The sequence below is a fragment of the Chlorocebus sabaeus genome, chromosome 16 (genome assembly GCF_047675955.1).
Source record: "Chlorocebus sabaeus isolate Y175 chromosome 16, mChlSab1.0.hap1, whole genome shotgun sequence".
NCBI classification, from domain to species: Eukaryota; Metazoa; Chordata; class Mammalia; order Primates; family Cercopithecidae; genus Chlorocebus; species Chlorocebus sabaeus.
Genome location: NC_132919.1, coordinates 30565973 through 30584042, shown reverse-complemented (window position 1 = coordinate 30584042; position 18070 = coordinate 30565973). Strand labels below are relative to the sequence as shown.

The 18070-nt window shown below is 45.8% G+C and overlaps 1 protein-coding gene across 3 annotated transcripts in view; it reads right to left on the bottom strand.

The window, feature by feature from the left end:
• Positions 1–2340: 2340 nt before the first annotated feature.
• Positions 2341–18070, bottom strand: part of RHOT1 (ras homolog family member T1) — a 112248-nt gene continuing 96518 nt past the window's right edge. The window contains exon 21 of one of the 3 annotated variants that reach the window (XM_037992532.2): positions 2341–2613. In XM_037992532.2, coding sequence (XP_037848460.1) covers positions 2571–2613 — 43 coding nt within the window. In that variant the 3' untranslated portion in view covers positions 2341–2570. The remainder of the gene's footprint in view (positions 2614–18070) is intronic. The other 2 variants (XM_073004840.1, XM_037992537.2) reach the window with 2 other exon arrangements.

The following is an 18070-nucleotide window of genomic DNA, read 5'->3' as shown; positions in this document are numbered from 1 at the left end:
AGTTGTGCTGCCAGGGCTGAACTATGAGGCAGTAGGGACAAGGCTGGGACAGGCTAAGTGGGCTTGAAAATATGTATAACTGGAAGGGCATTTAAAATTATTTGCTGCATTATCACAGAATTTTCAAGAACTCATTGCTTTGGTCCTGGTATTGCATATGTCTGTGTTTGTCTCCCTCCATTAAACTAGAGACTTTTTTTTTTTTTTGAGACAGACTTTCCCTCTATCACCCAGGCTAGAGTGCAGTGGTGCTATCTCAGCTCCCTGCAACCTTCACCTCCCGGGTTCAAGCAATTCTCCTGCCTCAACCTCCCGAGTAGCTGGAACTACAGGAGCATGCTATGACATCTAGCTAATTTTTTTTTTTTTTTTTTTTTTTTTTTTTGTATTTTTAGTGGAGACGGGGATTTACCATGTTGGCCAGGCTGATCTCAAACTCCTGGCCTCAAATGATCCACCTGCTTCAGCCTCCCAAAGCTGGGATTCCAGGCATAAGCTACTGCACCCAGCCTAAACTAGAGATTTTGAGCAGTAGGGACAATGTCTGTCTTGGCTTTGCTACATTCTCCAGGTGGATTGGTGGTTATAGCCTGAATCATGCTGATGCCCCCACAAACCTTGGTCATGGGGGTGATGGGGTGAGGGTGAGTGGACAGTCAACACAAAGGCATCACTACAAGCAGAGGCCCTATTCTTGGTGGTCAGCACCTGCCTCTGCATAAGGATAGTGTCACAGCGGCAGAGTGAGGCTGTGTGTGGTCAGCTACGTATTGAGAGGGTGCCCACCTATTAGAAATTCTATAATTGCTTGTCCATTTATTGTGACTTCTGTGTTATATCATGACCTCCTTAAGGACAGGATGTCTCTGTAATCATCTTACTTTCTCTACATCCTAGTACCATGCTTGTCAGTGTGGCATTGAGGGGTTTGGTGGAAAAGGTACATATTTATTCATTTAGACTTCCATTTGCATCTGGCGGGATAACCTTCAGCAGGCTGGTTAACCTCAATAAGCCTCAGTTTCCTTTGATTTAAATGACGCTAACATTACCCATCTTGTGAGGATGGAGGTAAAAAGGATGGGACAGTACTTGGCACAGAGTAGCTCTCAGTAAGCATTCGCTCCCCATTTCTTCCCCGCCCAGGATACTCAATACATGGAGTTGAATAAATGAATAAATTATTTCAGAGATGAATACACTTTGGCATCTTTCTTGGATATATTCACACTCCCCAAAGCCCAAATATTGCAGTTAAAAAAAAAACATCCAACGGCCGGGTGCGGTGGCTCATGCCTGTAATCTCAGCACTTTGGGAGGCCAAGGCAGGTGGATCATTTGAGGTCAGGAGTTTGAGACCAGCCTGGCCAACATGGTGACGCCCCATCTCTACTAAACATACAAAAGTTAGCCAGGTGTAGTGGTGCGTGCCTATAATCCCAGTTATTCAGGAGGCTGAGGCAGGAGAATCGCTTGAGCCTGGGAGCCGGAGGTTGCAATGAGCCAAGATTATACCAGTGCACCCAGTTTGGGCAACAGAGTGAGACCTTGTCTCAAAAAAAAAAAAAAAATCAACTAGGTAACCAAATTTGCAGGAGGCAGCCATTCTTTACCAGGGCCTAAAATGGTTTCCAGCAGATGGAGAAGCACCTCTGTTGTTTTCTAAAGGGAAATACATGCCTGAAATCCTAGCATTTTGGGAGGCTGAGGAGAGGATCATTTGAGCCCAGGAGTTTGAGACGAGCCTGGGCAACATAGTGATACTCCATCTTGACAAATGAAAACTTTAAAAATTAGCTGGGCACAGTGGCAGGCACCTGTAGTCCCAGCTACTCGGAAGGTGGAGATGGGAGGCTCGTCTGAACCCGGGAGTTCAAGGCTGCAGTGAGCTGTGTTTGCACCACGGCACTCCAGCCTGGGTAACACAGTAAGACCTTATCTCAAAAAATAAACAAACACATAAAATAAAATAATGCAAAGAAACTACGTCAGGAAACACGACCAGATGTGGTGACTCATGCCTGTAATCCCAGTACTTTGGGAGGCTGAGGCGGGTGGATCACCTGAGGTAAGGAGTTCAAGACCAGCCTGGCCAACATGGGGAAACTCTGACTCTACTAAAAATACAAGTATCAGCTGGGCGTGGTCGCGGGCGCCTGTAATCCCAGCTACTTGGGAGGCTGAGTAATGAGAATCGCTTGCGCCCAGGAGGCAGATGTTGCAGTGAGCCGAGATTGCGCCACTGCACTGCTGCCTGGGCGACAAGAGCGAGACTCCATCTCAAAAAAAAAAAAATGACATCAGGAAACAATGCCACAGGACCTTGTGTTTGACCTCTTTTATTTCTCTCCTTGATACAGAAAGCACCCAATTGGTGCCTAATACATGCACACTAAAGGCTTTGCCTCCTTTGAGGTGCTGGAGTAGCGAGACTGGCTGGGAGCCACATGAAGTCCTGGAGCCACAGTGTCCTCTAGTGGGAAACTGAGGCCATAGCACTCCACAGAGTTGACAGACACACAGTGCGGTGCCAGAGCTGGGCAGTTTCCCTAAAGTGACCCGGATTAGTCTCAGTGCAGGCGCCAGGGCAGACTTCCAGGGTTGTTTTCATGCCTGGAAAACAAAAAACAAACAAACAACACACTTTACAAGACGTGTTTTTCTGCACGTATTACTCAGAAAGCCATTGCAGCCACATTTGTTCCTTAAAATTCATTGTCAGTCAATTTACGGGTCTAGAAGATGATTATAGGCTAACATCACAGAAAGAAACCAGATATTTGCTGCCTCTGATGGAAGTATACAGCACCCCTTAAGTATTTTTGCTATAGAATAGAACCTGAATCTGTTTAAGTCTCTAGATCCAATTCACAGGAAATACATTGGTCATTAATGAATAAACACATTTAGAAGAATATGTTGAATGACACCACAGGGATATGATCAGGAAAATCCATACCATAGGAAACTACAGGACAAATCTCCTGGTTTCATCATATATATATATGCATATTTGATCCTGAGTTTAAAAAATCAAGTGAAAAAAAAAACTTGTTTAAAGAGTTGGGGTGATCCAAAACACTGTATATTTGATTTTAAGGAATTGTGTTTTTTTTTGAGACAGGGTCTTGTTCTGTTGCCAAGGTTGGAGTGCAATGGTGTCATCGTGTCTCACTGCAGCCTCGACATCCCAGGCTCAATCAATCCTCCCACCTCAGCCTTCTGGGTATCTGTCGCTACAGGCCTGCACCACCACGCCCAGCTAATTTTTGTATTTCTTTGTCGACATCGGGTCCTGCCATGTTGCCCAGGCTGGTCTTGAGCTCCTGAGCTCAAGCAATCTGCCCACCTTGACCTCCCAAAGTGCCAGGATGAGCCAACATGCTTGGCCAGTAGTTATTTTTAAAGTGTGAAGATGGTATTGTGGTTTGGTTTGGTTTTAAGATTCTTTATACTTTAGAGGTACACACTGAAGTATTTTCAGATGAAATAATGGGCTATCTGGGATTTGTTCAGCATAATTCCAGAGGGGGTGGGGGAACAATGAAACAGATAGACAATGTTGGGAAGTGTTGAAGTTTGGTGGTGGGTACGTGACAGATCATTATACTAGTCTACTTTTGTTTTTATTTGAACATTTTAAAAATATATATTTTAAAAAAATCCTTACTAAGGTAAGTTTTACTTTAATTCTCTTTGAGAGCCCATAGGTAACTCCTTTAAAAGCCTTATTTTGCTGCCTCTGTGAGAAAACTATTTGACATTCTGTAGGATGGTGTGTTACAGATTGCTTTCACCAAGCACATCTGAGAAGTATGGTCAGAATCGGGTGAATCGCTATGCTTTAAAACTTGAGGGTCAGGTACAGTGGCTCATGCCTGTAATCCCAGGACTTTGAGAGGCAGAGGTGGGAGGATCGCCCGAGCTTAGGATGTTCAAGTCCAGCTTGGGCAATATAAGGAGACCTCACCTCTACAAAAAAATTTAAAAAGCTGGGGGCAGGGGTGTGGGCCTCTAGTCCCAGCTACTCAGGAGGCTGAGGCAGGAAGATTGCTTGAGCCCAGGAGATGGAGGCTGCAGTGAGCCGTGATGGCGCCACTGAACTCCAGCTTGGGCGACAGAGACCCTTTCTCAAAAAAATAAATAAAACGGCACCATTTGAAAGAGCTTCTGTTCTTTTTTTTTTTTTTTTTTTTGAGACGGAGTCTTGCTCTGTCGCCCAGGCTGGAGTGCAGTGGCCGGATCTCAGCTCACTGCAAGCTCCGCCTCCCGGGTTCATGCCATTCTCCTGCCTCAGCCTCCCGAGTAGCTGGGACTACAGGCGCCCGCCACCTCACCCGGCTAGTTTTTTGTATTTTTTTAGTAGAGACGGGGTTTCACTGTGTTAGCCAGGCTGGTCTCGATCTCCTGACCTCGTGATCCGCCCGTCTCGGCCTCCCAAAGTGCTGGGATTACAGGCTTGAGCCACCGCGCCCGGCCTGTTCTTTTATTTACCCCTGGATCGTAGGGTGGGAAGAGGCCAAGAACCAGTGGACAGGTGGTTTAAGGGCGGCTTTGACAAATGCTGTGACTCGAGGAAGCCAGTCGCACCTATGCTCCAGGCAATCTCCAGACTGTCTGCATGACTCTCTCTCCTGAGCAGTAACTCCTGACCAGAACTTCCCAAGAAAACCTCAGCAAGTGTATAGGTGGATTAAGCACCTCCTGCGTCCTTTGCAACCATCATTCTCCCCTCTGCACCAGCTTATATAAACACAGCTGTATCAGCAGCCCGCCAGCTGCCAACTCTCCTAGAAGATATTCGGCATTTTCCTATTCTGGCTAAAAATAAGTCTCAGGCTCTCCTGGGCATCTGCAGGTGGAGTGCTCATTCTGCCATGCTGGAGTTTTCTTAAGATGCTGTAAGAAAGAAACATGGAATTACTTGTATCATGTTCATGGCAGAAGCTCTGCACCTTCCTTTGGGAAATGGTCACAAGCATAATTGAAGCTGAAAGGAGCCCTTCTGCCTGTCCCTAAAGGTCTTCACTAACTGGGTACTAACCTCGAACATGCCATCTGCAGACAGAGTCTGCAGTCCTGCTGCTTACCTAAGTCTGGGACAGGTTCCTTAAACTCCTTTAGCCTTAGTTCTTTTATAATGGGCATGATAGTAATATCTACACCTCTTGGTTATGATAAATGATATGTAAAAAGGGCTTTGGAAATAGCCCTATAAATGTGGTAATTTTTTTCCTTCTTTTTTTTTTTTTTTTTTTTTTTTTTTTTTTTGAGACGGAGTTTCACTCTTATTGCCCAGGTTGGAGTGCAATGGTGCGATCTAGGCTCATTGCAACCTTCGCCTCCCAGGTTCAAGTGATTCTCCCGCCTCAGCCTCTTGAGTGGCTGGAATTACAGACATGCGCCACCACACCTGGGTAATTTTGTATTTTTAGTAGAGACGGGGGTTTCTCCATGTTGGTCAGGCTGGTCTCAAACTCCCGACCTCAGGTGATCTGCTTGTCTTAGCCTCCCAAAGTGCTAAGATTACAGGTGTCAGCCACGGCACCCAGCCTATTTTTTCCTTCTTATTACACTCTCCCACCCACCCCCTTGGACCAACAGGCTCTCATTTATACACTCAACAAACACTTGATACATTTTAAGAAAAGAAAACTTCAGACCAATATCCCTCGTGAACATAAGTTCAGACATTCTTAAAATATTGGCAAGTCAACTCTAACATATATGAATAGAATAATACATCGTGACCAAATGGGGTTAATTTAGCACAGTAACTTGGTTTAACATTTGCACATCCATGTTGGCTGGGCATGGTGGCTCATGCCTGTAATCCCAGCACTTTGGGAGGCTGAGGCAGGAAGATTGCTTGAGCTCAGGAATTTGAGACCAGCCTGGGCAACATTATGAGACCTTATAATGAGACGTTGTTTCTAAAATGTCAGCTAGGCATCGTGGCACATGCCCATTGTACCAGCTACTTGGGAGATTGAGGTGGGAGGATTGCTTTAGCCTGGGTGATCGAGGTTGCAGTGAGGCGAGATCAAGGCTGCAGTGAGTCATGATTGCACCACTGCACTCCCGCCTGGGAGGCAGAGATCCTATCTAAAACAAAACCAAACCAAAACTATGTTATTTACCATATTAACAGACTGAAGAAGAAAAAACATACGATAATCTCAATAGATGTGGAAAATCATCTGACAAAATGCAACATCTATTTCTGATAGGAACTCTCAGGTGGTTGCTGCCCCGGCAACAGCCTGAAGGTGGGCAAAGGGGGAAGGAGGGGGACCAGTTAGAAGCCTATTCTATCAATCCCAGCTAGAGAAAGACTAGGGAGAGAATTGAATCATGACGGTGGTGAGAGGTGGTCACTCTCTGATTATCTTGAAGGTAGGCCCAACAGGATTTGCTAATAGAATGACTGTAGGGAGTGAGGGAAAGAAAGTATCCAATAAGGATGACTCAAATATTTTTGGACTGATCAACTGAAAAGCTAAAGTTGTGGTTAATAATGATGGGGAAGATGGTGGGTACAGCAGATTTTGGTGGAATAGATCAAAAGTTTAATTTTGGACATGTTGAGTTTGAGATATACATTGAGCATCCAAGGTAAGACGTCTAATAGGCAGAGGATATATGAATCCAACGATAGAGAGAGAGACCATATTTGGGCTCTAAATTTGGGAGGCTTCAGCATATAGCTGGTGTTTAAAGTTAGGAGAGAAATAAAATTACCAAAAATCTGAGAAGAGACAGAAAAATGGTGTCAAGTACTCAGCCCTGTGTCCCTTCACCATTAAGATATCTGATAGAGGAAGACAATACAGCAAAGAAGCCCGGAAAATAGTGGCCAGCGAGGCAGAAAAAACCTAGGAGATTGTGGAGGCCAGAAGCAGACAGTGCTCTGAGGAGAAAGGAAATGTGTCAGACACTGTTGCTGAGGGTAAGACGACGGCTGAGATCAGATGCTGTTGTTGAGGGTAAGATGGTGGCTGAGATCAGACGCTGTTGTTGAGGGTAAGACGGTGGCTGAGATCAGATGCTGTTGCTGAGGGTAAGACGGTGGCTGAGAACTGATTGTTGAATTTGGCAATGTGGAGGACATTGGAGACCTTTACAAGAGCAGTTTCGGTATGGTAGGGGAGGCAACAAGCTGGGAGGAGCGGCTCAAGACAGAATAGGAACATCAATCTCTTCAAAAACTCTTCCAAAAAATAGAAAAGGAGAGAACACTTCCCAACTCATTCTATGAGGCCAGTATTACCATGAAAAGTGTTACTTGGGGCCGGGCACAGTGGCTCATGCCTGTAATCCCAGCATTTTGAGAGGCCGAGGTGGGCGGATCACGAGGTCAGGAGATTGAGACCATCCTGGCTAACACAGTGAAACCCCATCTCTACTAAAAATACAAAAAATTAGCCGGGCGTGGTGGTGGGCACCTATAGTCCTAGCTACTTGGGAGGCTGAGGCAGGAAAATGGCGTGAACCCAGGAGAGGGAGGTTGCAGTGAGCTGAGATCGTGCCATTGCACTCCAGCCTGGGCGATAGAGCGAGACTCTGTCTCAAAAAAAAAAAAAAAGAAAAGTGTTACTTGGATAACAAAACTAGACAGAGACATCACAAGAAAACTATACAATGATACACCTTATGCTATAGATGCAAACGTCCTCAACAAAATACTAACAAACTGAATCCAACAACATATAAAAAGAAGTATATACCACGACCAAACAGGATTTTCCCAGAAATGCGAGAATGGTTCATCATACAAAAATCAATGTAATATATATACTGTATGAATGGAATAAAGGACAAAAAACAAATGATCATTTCAGTAAACAAAAAAAAGCACTTGATAAAATCCAATGTTGCTTCATTATAAAAACACTCAACAAACTAGGAGGAGAATTGGTTTAATCTGATGAAAGACATCTGTGAAAGACCCACAGCTCAGCCTGGGCAACATGGCGAAACCCTGTCTCTACTAAAACATACAAACATTAGCCGGAGGCTGGGTGTGGTGGCTTACCCCTATAATCCCAGCACTTTGGGAGGCCGAGGCGGGCAGAATGCTTGAGGTCAGGAGTTCAAGACCAGCCTGGCCAACATAGCAAAACACCATCTGTACTAAAAATACAAAAATTAGCTGGGCATGGTGGCACGTGCCTGTAATCCCAGCCATTCGGGAGACTGAGACAAGAGAATTGCTTGAACCCAGGAGGCGGAGGTTGCAGTGAGCTGAGATTGCGCCACTGTACTCCAGCCTGGGTGACACAGCAAGACTCTGTATCTGAAAAAAAAAAAAAAAAAAAAGGCTGGGCGCAGTGGCTCACGTCTGTGATTCCAGCACTTTGGGAGGCTGAGGCAGGTGAATCACGAGGTCAGGAGATCGAGACCATCCTGGCTAACATGGTGAAACTCCGTCTCTACTAAAAATACAAAAATATTAGCTGGGCTTGGTGGTGGGCACCTGTCGTCCCATGTACTCGGGAGGCTGAAGCAGGAGAATGATGCGAACCCGGGAGGCGGAGCTTGCAGTGAGCTGAGACTGGGCCACTGCACTCCAGCCTGGGTGACTGAGCAAGACTCCATCTCAAAACAAACAAACAAACAAACAAAAAACAGAATTAGCCAGGCGTGGTGGTGTGTGCCTGTGATCCCAGTCACTTGGGGGCTGGGAGGCTTGCTGGAGCCCAGGAGGCAGAGGTTGCAGTGAACCAAGATCATGCCACTGCACTACAGGCTGGATAAAAGAGCAAGACCCTGTCTCAAAAAATAAAAAAAAATAAAAAAGAGAAAACCCACAGCTAACCCGTAACTTACTACTGAAAAGACTGAATGCTTTCCCCCCTTAGAACAAAACAAGGATGTCTGCTCTTGTCATTTGTACTTAACATTGTACTGGGAGGTCTAGGCCGGGCAATTAAGAAAGAAAAATAAGTAGAAGACATACACTTTGGAAAGGAAGGAATAAAACTATCTCTAATTGCAGATGACATGATCTTATGTATAGAAAGTCCTAGGCCTGGTGTGGTGGCTCACGCCTAATTCCAGCACTTTGGGAGACCAAAGAGGGAGGATTGCTTGAACCCAGGAGTTGGAGATCAGCCTGGGCAACATGGCAAGACTGTGTTTCCACCAAAAAAAAAAAAAAAAAGGAAAAGAAAGAAAGAGTAGCCGGGCACAGTGGCTCACGTCTGTAATCCCAGTACTTTGGGAGGCTGAAGCGGGCCGATCACCTGAGGTCAGGAGTTCGAGACCAGCCTGACCAACATGGAGAAACTCTGTCTCTACTAAAAATACAAAAATAAATTAGCCTGGCATGGTGGCACATGCCTGTAATCCCAGCTACTCTGGAGGCTGAGGCAGGAGAATCACTTGAACTCGGGAGGCGGAGGTTTTGATGAGCCGAGATGGAGCCATTGCACTCCGGCCTGGGTAACAAGAGCAAAACTCTGGAAAAAAAAAAAAAAAAAAGAAAAGAAAAGAAAAGAAAGAAAGAAAGAGAAAAAGGCTGCATGTGGTGGCATGTGCCTGTGGTCTCAGCTACCGGGGAGGCTGAAGTGGGAGGATCACGTGAGCCTGGGAGGCAGAGGTTGCAGTGAGCCGAGATCATGCCACTGTACTCCAGCCTGGGCAACAGAATGAAACCCTGTCATAAAAAAAGAAAAGAAAATTGAAAACATATGCCCATACAAAACCTTGCATATGAATGTTTGTAGCATTACTGATAATAATGAAAAGGAGGAAACAACCCAAAATATCCATAATTTTTTTTTTTTTTTTTTGAGACAGAGTCTTGTTCTGTTGCCCAGGTGATCTCGGCTCACTGCAACTTCCACCTCCTGGGTTCAAGTGATTCTCATGTCTCAACTTCCCCAGTAGCTAGAATCACAGGCATGCACCACCACGCCCAGCTAATTTTTATATTTTCAGTAGAGATGGGGTTTCGCTATGTTGGCCAGGCTGGTCTTGAACTCCAGCCTCAAGTGATCCGCCTGCCTTGGTGGATCCACATATTGTATGATGCCATTTACATAAAATATTTAGAAGAGGCAAATTCGTAGAGACAGAAAGTAGATGAGTGATTACCAGGGGTTCGGAGAAAGCATTGGGGAGGGACTGCGAATGGGTACAGTTTCTTTCTGGAGTGATGAAATGAGATAGTGGTGATGGCTGCACAAGTCTGTGACTATACTAAAAAGCCACTGAATTGTACATGCTAAAAAGGTGAATTTTATGGAGTGTGAGCTATATCTCAGGTTCTGAAAAGAGACAGAATAGGAGACACTGAGGAAACTCAAGCAAGTTATAAAGGGAACAGAGAAATACGGACGAAGAGATTTTTTTTTTTCATATGGGAGAAATAACTTTGTTAGTAAATCCAGAGGAAACCAAATCAAAGATCCAAGAAAGACAGGGGGAACTGTTGAAGGATGCAGATGACAGAGGCCAGAATCTAGTGCTTAACCAAAGGAGCTGCCTAGGGACAGTTTCTCTGTAGTCACAGAAGGGAAAATACCGCAGATATGTGCAAGTCTAGGTAGGTGGGCGCGCACGGGATGAGAGCTGGATGAGATTCTCTTCCAAGTGCTCTCCTTCAGAGAGCTTGGTCTGTTTTCCTTCAACATCTTGCTTATAGCCTCCTATTTCAAAACGTGCCTGCCAAGAAAGCACACTTGCTTCCAAGAAAACAAGCAAGAAATCAAACAAACCAATCCCCTAAAATCATCTACCCTGAAAGCTTTATTCCTTTTCCTGAAGACAGCGTCTTGCTCTGTCATCCAGGCACAATTATAGCTCACTGCTGGCCCCAACAGCTTTAAAAAATGAATTCCAGCCAGGGACACAGTGGCTTATGCCTGTAATCCCAGCACTTTGGGAGGCCGAGGCAGGAGGACTGCTTTAACTCAGGAATTTGAGCCTGGGCAATCTAGCAAGACCTCACCTCTTCTAAAAAATGTTTTAAACTAGTCAGGTGTGGTGGCATGTGCCTGTAGTCCCAGGTTCTTGGTAGGTTGAGGTGGGAGGATTGCCTGAGCCCGAGAGGGCGAGGCTGCAGTGAACTATGATTGTCACTGTACTTCCTGATGGGCAAGAGTGAAACCCCAACTCAAAAAAAAAAAAAAAAAATTCCATCTCAAACTGGTCATTCTGAATTCTTTCAACAATGTTATTTATTTCTATGTTATTTTAATCTATTTTTGAAATTAAATTTTATTATTAAAGAGTGATACTTGCTCAAATGAAATCCAAAAGGTATAGAAAGCAAATCTCTTTCCCACCTGTCCCCAGCCCTCCTCCTTGAGGCCAGTTTATTGTATATCCTCTGAGAGGTAGTCTACGCATAATTGCGTATTTATCCCCCCTCCCTTTTTAATTTATTTATTTATTTATTTATTTATTTATTTTTGAGATGGAGTCTCGCTCTGTCGCATAGGCTGGAGTGCAGTGGCGCGATCTCAGCTCACTGCAAGCTCCGCCTCCTGAGTTCACGCCCTTCTGCCTCAGCCTCCTGAGTAGCTGGAACTACAGGTGCCCACCACCACACCCAGCTAATTTTTGTATTTTTTTCAGTAGAGACGGGGTTTCACCGTGTTAGCCAGGATGGTCTCAATCTCCTGACCTTGTGATCCACCCGATTCAGCCTCCCAAAGTGCTGGGATTACAGGCATGAGCCACCGCGTCCGGCTCCCTCCTCCCTTTTTAAAACCACAAATAGTATCCAGACTTATCTAGTATTCTGCATCATGCTGTTTTCACTGAAGATACATCTTGGAGACTGCTTCATATCAGTACATACAGCACTGATACATTCGTTTTCATAACTGCCATGACATGGTGGTCCTAAAACATGTTCACAGAGTCCTTGATACTTCTCCTTTCAAGAGGTGGCTTGATTCCCCTCCCCAAACATGTGTGCTGGACCTAGTGACATGCTTCTGTAGAACAGAATACAGCAGAAGCAATGATGTGTGCCCTCTGAGACTAGGTCAAACAAGACAGTGTAACTTCCTCCTGTTTTCTATCTCTTGGGTCACTTGCTCTTGGATCAGCCAACTGTCATGTCATTCAAGCAGCCGTGTGAAGAGAGGCCCATGTGGTGAGAAGCTGAGGCCTCCTGCCAATGGCTACTGTGCCATCTTGGAAAGGGATCTCCCAGCCCCAGTCAAGCCTTCAGGTGACTGCAGCCCTGGTTGACAGTCTGAATACAATCTAATTAGTGACCTGGAGCCAGAATCACCCAGCTAAATTGCTCCCAAATTCCCGACCCACAGAGACTGTGAGATAACACGTTTATTTTAAGCTGCCAAGTTTTGGGATAATTTGTTACACAGCTATATGTAATTTTATATATATATATATATACACACACACTTTTTTTTGAGATAGGGTCTTGCTGTGTCACTCAGGCTAGAGGGCAGTGGCATGATCTCAACTCACTGCAACCTCTGCTTCCTCAGCTCATGAGATCCTCTCACCTCAGCACCCTGAGTAGCTGGGACTATAGGCGTACAGTTCCATGCCTGGCAAATTTTTTAAATTTTTTTGTAAAAAGAGATGGGTAGAGACCATGTTGCTCAGGCTGGTCTCGAACTCCTGGACTCAAGCAATCTGCCTGCCTTGGCCTCCCAAAGTGCTGGGATTCCAGGTGTGAGCCACCACACCCCGCCAGCAATAGATAATTAAGACACGTGTTTAAGATAAATGTGTCCTATCTCCTCCATCATCCCATTTCAATATGAAAAGCCCTTGGCCAGCCATAAAGCGTGTCATGAATGTGAGGTAAAATGCTTCCTATCCCATTTTCTCTCCCCAGCTTTCTGATGGCGACCAGCACATACCTCTGAGTTTATTCAAACCTGTTGCTCTCCAGTAACACAGTATGGTCTGTGGGTCTTTGAGCCAAGTGTGTGCTGGCCCATCTCATGTGCTCCCAGTTGATGATTTCCCCCAGAGATGTTGGTGTTTTCATCAGTACTTCCACCAGCAATTCTCTGGGTCGGTGTCAGAACCATGTAATAATAAGTTTTTTGAAATGTTCAGGAAGTGAAGTCAGCTAAGAAACAAATTTGGCTTTCTGAGCCCTTTCCCATCTCGCTGATCTGGGCAGGCCTCCCTACAGTGTGGAGAGGACCTGTCAACTGTACTCTGAGAAGAAAGATTTCTTTTTTTAAAAAATCTCATCTTTTCCCTGGAGTGGAAAGGCAGCTAATAGCATTCAGATATTTTGAGATGAAACTGTTACCATGGGAATGTTTCCATATCTCTCCCTTAATAATGATGGGTAGAAACAATGAACAGTACAGCTCTTAGAATTCTAGAAATAAAGGAAACAAGGGGAGAAGAATGAAAGCTGGAAGAACAGGTCCCCCTAAAGGACTGATTATCTCACTCAAAACTCGGCTCTGGCTGCATTCTAGGTGAATGTGGGGAGTCTGTAGGTCAGCAGTTTTTCTCCAAGGGTCGGGGTTCCCATATAGGAGGGAGATCGGTGATCCCGAGGTGGGTGGGGGGTGATTCTTCAGTATTGCTGGTAAGGGGGTGAAGCTGGTCTCTCCTTCTGAGGCTCTGTGTGTGGGGTGGGGAGTGAAGGAGGAAAATTGAAGAGCTAACAAATCCAGATGCTTCTAAATACTTCTCCATCTTTGTCCTGTCAAGAGGTCAAAGCACTTGAGGAACTCCTCCTCCCTAGGGCCTCAGACTGTACCCTGAAAGTAGAAGCATGCTGGCACACATTTTCATCTTGCAGTTCCAGAATTTCCTATGCTGGACTGTCCTCTACAAGGGCTCAGGAATAATTTCTTAACCAGGAAGGCACCTCCTCCTCCACCCACTGCTTGAAACACTGTAGGGGTCCCCTCAGGTCATTGTCAGCTGAGGTCCTGTTTCTCTAGGACTTTGAGAAATCAAAGGACAGATGATTCATTAATGAGCAAAATAATTTATCTCCTGTGACAGGCATTTTACCTTGTCTGCCATAACCCCATACTCTCTCTTGGAAGGATTTGTTTGCCTTTATTGTTTCTACTTTTGAGAAGGGTCATCCAAATACAGCCATCCTGCCTCTAAAATGAACGGGGATCCAACCCATTAGCTGAGAATTTAAGAACTCATGTTGAGGCCGGGCACAGTGGCTCAAGCATGTAATCCCAGCACTTTGGGAGGCCGAGACGGGCGGATCACGATCAGGAGATTGAGACCATCCTGGCTAACACGGCGAAACCCCGTCTCTACTAAAAAATACAAAAAACTAGCTGGGTGAGTTGGCGGGCGCCTGTAGTCCCAGCTACTCGGGAGGCTGAGGCAGGAGAATGGCGTAAACTCGGGAGGTGGTGCTTACAGTGAGCTGAGATGCGACCACTGCACTCCAGCCTGGGTGACAGAGCGAGACTCCGTCTCAAAAAAAAAAAAAAGAAAAAAAGAAAGGAAAAAAAAAAGAACTCATGTTGAATGTGTCAAGATAGGCACATTGGCTATCCCCTTATTGTAGGCACCCCTTAAATATCTCAAAGATGAAAGAAGTGGATACCATCCCACCAAGCCCCCTGCACAGTGTGAACTCACCTAAGGTGAGAACTGCCTGCTCACCGAAATCTTTATCTGTCAATTCCCTGCCTCCACCCCTGACCTAAGTTTGCTTGGAATGTCAGCATCTAGGGATTTCTTTTTTGTTCCTGAGATCTTTAGTTAAAATACAATGTAAGCAGCACTTGAACTATTTCTTGGCGGTAGCAACTGAAAGCTAATCTTTACAGGAATGTAGCTTAAGGAGCAGAAACCATATTGGGTTGGGTGAACAACTAGAGAACTAAGTGTCTTCTTTCTCTGAAGCATCTACTGAAGCAACACATATGGTTGTCCCTGTCTCTCACACCCTCCAGAACCCACATTTTCTGTTCTAAAATTTATGATCCGCAAAGAGAAAAGCAGTTTAAACATTTGATCTAGCATAAATATAAGCTCAGCAGAGGGAGCGCGGCAAGAGGTTCTAAACATAGGTGGCTCCACAGCACAGAGAAACCAGCCAGGAGACACCCAGGCAAGCGTCCTTGGCTGACTTCCCAGGTCCCTTGGCTTTGGGCTTTCCATGGTCCTGGCCACATAAGGAAGGCTCTCTCTGCAGGTAACAGGCATCTCCTAATTCTTTCTCGCTGCCTGCTGCCCTGGTAGGGCCTCTTCATTTGGGCTGGGGAGGTCATTTTTGGCAAACAGTAACTCTTACTCCCAAAATGTGGATCCTAAAATGTGGAAGAATCCTGATAACAATGTAAGATGCTACAGCTGCACCTGGCTGGCGGCAGAGTTATAATCTGGTACATGTTTCAGCTGCCACTTATACATAACAGGTGAGCACAGCGTTCCTGCTGCTTGAAATGAACACCCATTCTGTTCCAAGCACATTATTACATGGCATATTTTTTAAAATTCAGCTGCACTTTGACAGTTTTTATAGAAAGTATGTGTCTCAATTTTTATATACCAAACTGGAGGAAATTTATCCAGAGGTGATTACTGATCCCCAGCCCCAGAACCCAGAAGCGTGAGGCACACAGGCACCTGAACTCTTTTAGGCCAAATGAAACTAACTAAACGCTCTTTTTTTTGGTTTTCTTTTGTTTTTTTTTTTTTTGAGATGGAGTCTCGCTCTGTCGCCCAGGCTGGAGCGCAGTGGCAAGATCTCAGCTCACTGCAAGCTCCGCCTCCCAGGTTCACACCATTCTCCTGCCTCAGCCTCCCGAGTATCTGGGACTACAGGTGCCCGCCACCTCGCCCGGCTAATTTTTTGTATTTTTAATAGAGACAGGGTTTCACCATGTTAGCCAGGATGGTCTTGATCTCCTGACCTTGTGATCCTCCCACCTTGGCCTCTCAAAGTGCTGGGATTACAGGTGTGAGCCACCACACCCGGCCTAAATATTCTTTATGTATGAATTGTTATGGTGCAAGGTGAACACTACCTCCTCCATAAAAGCTTTCTGGGAGCTCCTTAACAGGAGAAAATCCCCCCGCTGCTGGAATTCCCACTGCACTTGATTTTTTTTTTTTTTTTTTTGAGATGGAGTCTCGCTCTGTCGCCCAAGCTGTAGTGCAGTGGCGCAATCTCGGCTCACTGCAAGCTCCGCCTCCTGGGTTCAAGCGATTCTCCCACCTCAGCCTCCCGAGTAGCTGGGATTACAGGCATCTGCCATCATGCCTGGCTAATGTTTGTATTTTTGTAGAGATGAGGTTTCACCATGTTGGACAGGCTGGTCTTGAACTCCAGACCTCAGGTGATCCACCTGCCTCAGCCTCCCAAGGTGCTGGGATTACAGGCATGAGACACTGCGCCCAGCCCGCACTTGATTTTATCTCTTATAGTTCTTATTTTTCTACCTAAATACTTATTTACGTATTACTTCTCCCTATTGTATCAGAAGATCTTTGAATCAGGCACCTCCCCCATAACTATTTCATCTCTATTTCTCACAACATACAGCCCAGCACTTTATACAAAGGAGGCTCCAAGTACATATTTCTGAAGGAAAGAATGACCAAGCAGAACAGAATCCCTTGTGATAAACTAAGTGTAGCAGTAGAAGAGAGATCACTGAGCCCCGGCCAAGAGGCCTAGTTGACCAGACGACTTGAAGAAAGGCTCAGACCCCAAGTCTGAGGCCTGTGACCCCTGGCTCTGAATTGTGCAAGTTCCTGACATTCTGTCGTTGATTTTGTGGAAGCCCTTCCCCACAGCTCAGTTGTTTGAGCCAGCTCTGCAGGAAATATTTTGGTTGTCCTTTAGCTTTATTTCCTCACTCAGTCCAACAAGCTGCACTGACTTTCATAGAATTTTAAGGCAAATGGCTTAAAGTTCATTTATTTGTCCATTTACTCATTGATTCAAAACATATTTATTGAGCATCGACTATGTACCAAGTATTGTTCTAGGCCCTGAATATAAAGTGGTGATTAAGACAGTCAAAGCCCTACTCTTATAGAGCCTACGTTGAAGCAGCAGGGAGACCCTCGACAAATGAAGGAACACAGGTGGAAAAGGAAGGAAGGGAGGGAAAGAGGGAACGAGAGAGGGAGGGAGGGACAGAGGATAGTGGGGAGGGAGGGGAGAGGGAATGAGAGAGGGAGGGAGGAAGAAGTAAGGGAGGGAGGGAGGGAGGATGGAAGGGAGGGAGGGATGGAGGATGGGAATGAGACAGGGAGGGAGGATGGAAGGGAGGGAGGGATGGAGGATGGGAATGAGAGAGGGAGGGAGGGAGGATGGAAGGGAGGGAATGAGAGAGGATGAAAGGGAGGGAGGGAGGATGGCTGGTGGTGAGATGCTGACAATCAGGGTGATGTCAGATAGAGTTTTTGTTTGTTTGTTTTGAGACAGAGTCTCGCTTTGTCACCCAGGCTGGAGTTCAGTGGTGTGATCTCGGCTCACTGCAACCTCTGCCGCCTGGGTTCAAGGGATTCTCCTGCCTCAGCCTCCCAAGTGGCTGGGATTACAGGCACCCACCACCATGCCCAGCTAATTTCTGTATTTTTAGTAGAGAAGGGGTTTCACCATGTTGGTCAGGCTGGTCTTGAACTCCTGGCCTCAAGTGATCCACCCCCCTCAGCCTCCCAACATGTTGGGATTATAGGTGTGAGCCACCACACCTGACCGTCAGATTGAGTTTCTAGATGGTTTCTTTACACAGTCTGGAAAGGCTCCACTTTGAGGAGGTAACATTTAAATCGAGATGTAAGTGACAAGCATGAGGCAGCTTTGCAAAAAAAGACGGAAAAGCATTTCAAGCAGAGAATAGCCGGTGCAAAGGCTCTGAAGGAAGCAGGCAATAGGTCTGCAAACTGAGATCAGAGAAGCAGGCAAGGAACAGTGCAGTCAGGCTTTAAAAAGCAGGACAAGGGCCAGGCGTGGTGGCTCATGCCTGTAATCCCAGCACTTTGAGAGGCCGAGGCAGGCAGATCACGAGGTCCGGAGATCGAGACCATCCTGGCTAACATGGTGAAACCCCGTCTCTACTAAAAATACAAAAAATTAGCTGGGCCCACGTGGAGGTGGGTGCCTGTAATCCCAGTT